Source organism: Sinocyclocheilus anshuiensis, unplaced genomic scaffold (genome assembly GCF_001515605.1).
Source record: "Sinocyclocheilus anshuiensis isolate Anshui unplaced genomic scaffold, SAMN03320099.WGS_v1.1 scaffold1269, whole genome shotgun sequence".
In the NCBI taxonomy this organism is placed as follows: domain Eukaryota; kingdom Metazoa; phylum Chordata; class Actinopteri; order Cypriniformes; family Cyprinidae; genus Sinocyclocheilus; species Sinocyclocheilus anshuiensis.
Genome location: NW_015549661.1, coordinates 191,984 through 197,963, shown reverse-complemented (window position 1 = coordinate 197,963; position 5,980 = coordinate 191,984). Strand labels below are relative to the sequence as shown.

General features: G+C 41.2%; 1 protein-coding gene across 1 annotated transcript in view; it reads left to right on the top strand.

Moving 5' to 3' along the window:
• The window catches only part of rab3gap1 (RAB3 GTPase activating protein subunit 1), a 33,472-nt gene that overhangs the window by 14,599 nt on the left and 12,893 nt on the right, over positions 1 to 5,980 (top strand). The window contains exons 17-18 of the mRNA XM_016449564.1: positions 1,085 to 1,390; positions 3,362 to 3,499. Coding sequence (XP_016305050.1) covers positions 1,085 to 1,390; positions 3,362 to 3,499 — 444 coding nt within the window. The remainder of the gene's footprint in view (positions 1 to 1,084; positions 1,391 to 3,361; positions 3,500 to 5,980) is intronic.

The following is a 5,980-nucleotide window of genomic DNA, read 5'->3' as shown; positions in this document are numbered from 1 at the left end:
CTTTGGGGGCCCAAGGCGGTCGCCTACCTTTGCCTAATGGGTAAGTCCGCCCCTGCTCGTGTCATTGTGTGCTAATGAGTAAAGCTGTGTGTTGCTCTCTCAGGCTGGCCTGCGGAGCTCCGGATCTCAGGTGTTGTCTTCTTCATCAGAAGCTGCAGGTGAAGCTCCTCACGCTTACACACGATCACGACAGCACCAGCAGCGTTCAGCCTCAAACACACACCATACTCGTGTAAAACCAACTTGCTTGTGCAAATACCATCACTTTACCTTCAGTTCCAGCGTTCTAAAGGTGTTAAAGGTGTTTTTAAGCAGTTAGATTTCTTATAAATCTCATCTAGTTTTGATCTAACTATCATAGGTTATATAGGTTATATTTAGTTTTTTCATGAGCATGATTTACTTATTTTTACAAATCATTGAAAGCAGGCACATTAAACGTAGTAAAATCAACATTAAATCAGAATTTACTTTATATTAATAATGTGATTCAGTTTTAGAAGAAAGAAAGTCACACAGGAAAACAACAATAGGAGAGTAAATGATTGTTTATATATTACTGTTCAAAGTTTGCAGTCATTTTTTAAAAGAAATTAATACTAATTACTTTTATCCATCAAGGATGCATTAAATTGATGAAAAGTGAAGTAAAGACATTTACAATGTTACAAAAGATTTATATTTCAAATAAATGCTGTTCTTTTGAACTTTCTGTTCATCTGTGAATCCTGAAAAATAAAATGCATCACAGTTTCCACAAAAATATTAATGTTTTCAACATTGATAATAATCAGAAATGTTTCTCGAGCAGCAAATCAGCATATTAGAATGATTTCTGAAGATCATGTGACACTGAAGACTGGAGTAATGATGCTGAAAATACAGCTGCGCATCACAGAAATACATTACAGTTTAACAGAGATTCACATAGAAAACAGCTGTTTTAAACTAATAATATTTCACAATTTTACTGTATTTTTGATCAAATAAATGCAGCCTTGCTGAGCAGAAGAACCTCTTTCAGAAATCTTTCTGACCCCAAACTATTGAGTGTTCGTGTGTTTTCACTGTGCACCTCCTCCAGATGCTGAACTGCTGCATCGAGCGCAAGAGAGCAAGGGATGATGGGGGGAAGAGCGGCGCGTCAGACAGGAGCCGTCTGGGGCCCGAGAGCGCGGGGCCCGCTGAAGTTTCTCCGGGGAAGTCCTGGGACTCGTGGAGTGACAGCGAGGAGGAGTTCTTCGAGTGTCTGAGCGACACGGAGGAGATGAAGGAGACGGAGAGCGAGAAAAAAACAGCCAATAAGAGCAAAGCTGAAGGTCGCCTGCAGCCGCATGGCAAACTGACTCTTCTGAACTCACCGGAGCCGCTCTTCATCCCCGTCACACAGGTCAGATCGCCCACATACTGCTTATTATTAGTGTTCAGTGGTGGCATGTGCTTTTGCTGAACCCATCAGTTTGCATTATTTCAACTTACTTTTAAAATAATCATCTTTAACAGCAGAATTTATAGTGAAAATGACATTTCCCATGATGCTATGCAGAAAATTCCACCAATCAGAATAATTATACTGATTTCTGAAGATCATGTGACACTGAAGACTGGAGTAATGATGCTGAAAATACAGCTGCGCATCACAGAAATAAATTACAGTTTAACAGATATTCACATAGAGAACAGCTGTTTTACAGTGTAACAATATTTCAGTTTTTACTGTATTTTTTATCAAAGAAATGCAGCCTTGATGAGCAGAAGAGATTTCTTTTAAAAAAACAATAAAATTCTTACTGTATACAGTATATGTGCATATTTTCATATTTTGCATTAAACCATCAACGTCAAATTAGTTTCATGTTTCACCATCATTTTTTATTCAATTGTCATTCTACTAATGATATGCGGCCGGCCAAAGTTAACTTTATTTTCATCAAAACACAAAACCATTATTTCCCCCGGTTGCATCTGCGAGGCGTCCGTTACACATCTCCCCTGTGTGTTACCGGCAGTATTTATGACTGTCGCATGTCTGGCTACTTTACTCTTGGTAATGCACTTTACAGTGCGTGCGTTTCTGTTCGTGAACTGAATTCTTCATCAAGCGCACCTTCGCACAGAGAAAAAGACTTAAAAGCAAACACCAAGCAGGCCTACTTAAACACTGAGTAATGAGCCCATATCATTTGCTCAACCAATTATATTTGGTTGATAATGTTTTTGCGCTTTCCAAAAAAAAGGGGGGCGTGGGTTACGGAGGTAGAAACATAAATCAGTGTTTCAGTCTGTCTGTATATTCTCACATTTGACCTGTGTCTTCATCATCATCATCTTCATCATGTCCGTGTGTTAGTATCACATCCATGGCACTTGACGTCTAATGAGTCTCAGCTCGTCATACCTTAATTGTTGTTCTGGTTAAGTGTCGCTCTTAGTGATGCACCGAAATTTCAGTAATCAGACATTGACCGAAACATGAATGTATTAGCATCTGTTTTGTGCTCACGACATGGATAAACTACAATAGCTGTGTGAACACTAGTGCTGGATCGATTTTTGTTGTTAAGCGCTCATTATCTTGATGAACCGATATTGAATCATTTGAACCCAAAATCAGTCTTTTAGTCTGTGCTGTTTTCAGTTGAACAAAAATTCACTAAACATCATTTCTAGCGCCTGCCATCTAGCAATCACTCTACGTTTTGTGCTTTGTTACTTCTGTTATGAAACAAAGTCCGTCCATTTTATCACTAAATTCAGTCAGTGAATGTGTTTTTGCTGCTCTTTAATGACAGATGCTGGATAGTGAAGCGATCATCTCGTCCTCTTTACTACTAGTTACAGCAGCAAATAAACACGAACGAACATCAGAAGAAACAGAACAACTCAATCATGGAATCAATCAATCAGTGATTCAACCGCAGAAAGATGTCAATAAAACAGCCTGTGAACAGTAATGTCAGGAAAGACATTCAATGACCATAAACTAGAGAGTCGGCTAGAAAAAACAACTCTTGAGGAGCATTTCGCTGAATAAATGCACTGTGTGTGACTGAATAAGCCTGTCGTGAGAGAGCAGATGAGTGGAGTAACTCTCACAGGGGTTTCTGCCTAATCGAGATGTTGTTAGGATTGCACTGGAAAACAAAACAAAACATGCATTTCTCTTCTGCTCTAGTTTGCTGTCTAATAAACATGGCATTGCACACTGCCGTTTACTGTCTGGCTGTTGTGCTCGGGTAAAAGAGTCCACTAAATGCATAAATGTAAATGACCGTTTTTGCATCATATTTTTCATCCGTGAAACCGAGTGAATCGTGCTTGTACTGTGCTGCTGGTAACTGTGTTTGTGTGTGTGCCGCAGGAGCCCGCGCCCATGACTGAAGACCTGCTGGAGGAGCAGTCGGAGGTTCTGGCCAAACTGGGCACGTCGGCTGAAGGAGCGCACCTCCGCGCCCGCATGCAGAGCGCCTGCCTGCTCTCAGACATGGAGTCCTTCAAGGTGAGCTGTGTGCTCGTCAGTGAGAGGTCTAAAGGTTATGATAGCACTGCATTCTGGAGTCAGAAATGAGCATCTCCACGTCCCACATGCTCTGCAGATGTTCAGCATCTCGTTTGATTTGTGTCCTGGCAGCAGATTGTTGTCAATCGTGTCACCTGTAATTCACTGTGAGTCCAGCTGATCTCCAGCACACTGTGTAACAGCATTCTGACCACTGTCAGCCGGAGGAACATCATCTCCAGTGCCATCCAGCCTGAGGATTACATGAAGGACTTTTAATTTTAAGAAAATATGTGACCCTGGACAACAAAACCAGTCATAAGGGTCAATCATCTGAAAGCTGAATAAATAGCTTTCCATTGATGTATGGTTTGTTATGATAGGACAATATTTGGCTGAGATACAACTATTTGAAAATCTGGAATCTGAGGGTGCAAAAAAATCTAAATATTGAGAAAATCATCTTTAAAGTTGTTCAAATGAAGTTCTTAGCAATGCATATTACTAATCAAAAATTAAGTTCTGATATATTTACGGTAGGACATTTACAAAATATCTTCATGGAACATGATCTTTACTTAATATCCTAATGAGTTTTGGCATAAAAGAAAAATTTATAATTTTGACCCATACAATGTATTGTTGGCTATTGCTACAAATATACCCCAGCGACTTAAGACTGCTTTTGTGCTGCAGGGTCACAGTCTTTTTTTCCCCCTCAGAATTTGACTTTATATCTCACAATTCTGAGAAAACAAGTCAGAATTGTGAGACAAAAGGTCGCAATTACTTTTTTTTTTTTAATTCCGTGGCGGGAACAGGCGTCCAGAAAAAAGTCATAATTGCGAGTTTTAAACTTGTAATTGCAAGACAATATAAGCCTTTTTCCCTCAAAATTGGACTTTATATCTTTTTACATCTCGAGTTTGTTTCTCACAATTCTGAAAAAAAGTCAGAGTAAACTCGCAATTGCAAGAAAAAAGAATTGCATGAAAAAAGTCAGACTTGAGAGATGAAAGGTAGCTTTTTTGGACGGTTTTTATTCCGTGGCGGGAACAGGCGTCCATAGATTTCTCATGCCAGTGCAGAAACGAGAAGCTGGCTCCGCATCCACACGACAACAGCGAGCAGATTATATAACGCATCCTCCTCTGCCAGACAATGGCTCCTCCTGTCTTCAATTCACTGAATCTTTTATAGCTTTCACCTATTAAAAACGCCACTTGGCAGAAGCCAAAGGGAGAAGCATCATTAATTTTCATAAGCACCTTATTTTCCGTCCCTCTCTGTCGGATAACGGCGAATTATCCCACAGCGTTATGCCGTGGACAAGCCCCAGAGATTAAGGAGCGAGGGGTTTGTGTGGGAAGGGAGCGCTCCGTGAGCACAGCGAGCACAGCCTAATTTCCCACTCCTCCTTACGCGCTATGAAGACAGAATGCTCGTTTTTGAGCACCGGGGGGCGAGACCGATGTGGAAAGGTGACATTTTGTGTCTATTTTGCCTCGCTATAGCCTGTTCAACTGCCCTACAAAACGCTCTAATTTCCTGAGCCGACACACCAGCTCATCTTATTGCAGCGGCGGACCGCTGTGAGCGCAGCCGTCGCAGTAAATGGCCCCTTTAGCTGAAGATGGTCTCTAAATTTAGCAGCAGTGCTGTCTGTAATTGTGCTTAGCCAAGCATCATTTGCCATTTTGGCTTTAATTACCATCTCCCTCCGGGTGGAGAGCAGAGAGAGCCCAATATGATGAATGGGGCGTCCTAAAATCTGACAGCGCTGGCGCTCCGCTGGATGACGGGCCGTCAGAGATCAGCTGCAGCGGTTCATCTGCTGTTAGAGATTATCAGAATGCTCTCAGGGATCAACCTGTACAGGAAAACAGCAGCTCAGTGACTCTTTACACACTACAGCTTTACTGTGTTCATCACATGTGAGTCACACCTGTGGAAAAACTCTCCGGCGGCCCGACCGCTGTCACAGGATTCAATAAGCTGTTGCTAAGGTGTTCTTAATAGTTGCTAGTGAGTTGCTAAGATGTTGTGAGTGGTTGCTAGGCATTTGTTCTGGTATTTCTTTATGAATGATATGTCTGAAGTATCAGCACAGACTGATGTGAGGAGTCGTGGTTTGTGGTGTTTTCAGTGTTGTTGTGGATTGGCTGGTTTTTGGAAGCAGCACACAGTCGAGATCTGACAAGAGATGTGTTTCTGTAAGTCTCACAGCCTCGCTGAAACTGTCATCTTATGTCATCATTTGTGTGTCTCTCAGTAATTATGGAGTATGAAAGTGCTCAGGACTTCAGCGACTGATGGAAAGGTCATCCTGAGGAACTTTGAGTCTGTAGCTCATTTATAAAAGAAGTGTGTAATGATAAATCACACACTGATGAATAAATACATACACCAATAAATACACACACCAAAAATTACATAATAACACCAATAAAAACAAGCACACCAGCTATACGCTTTACTCAC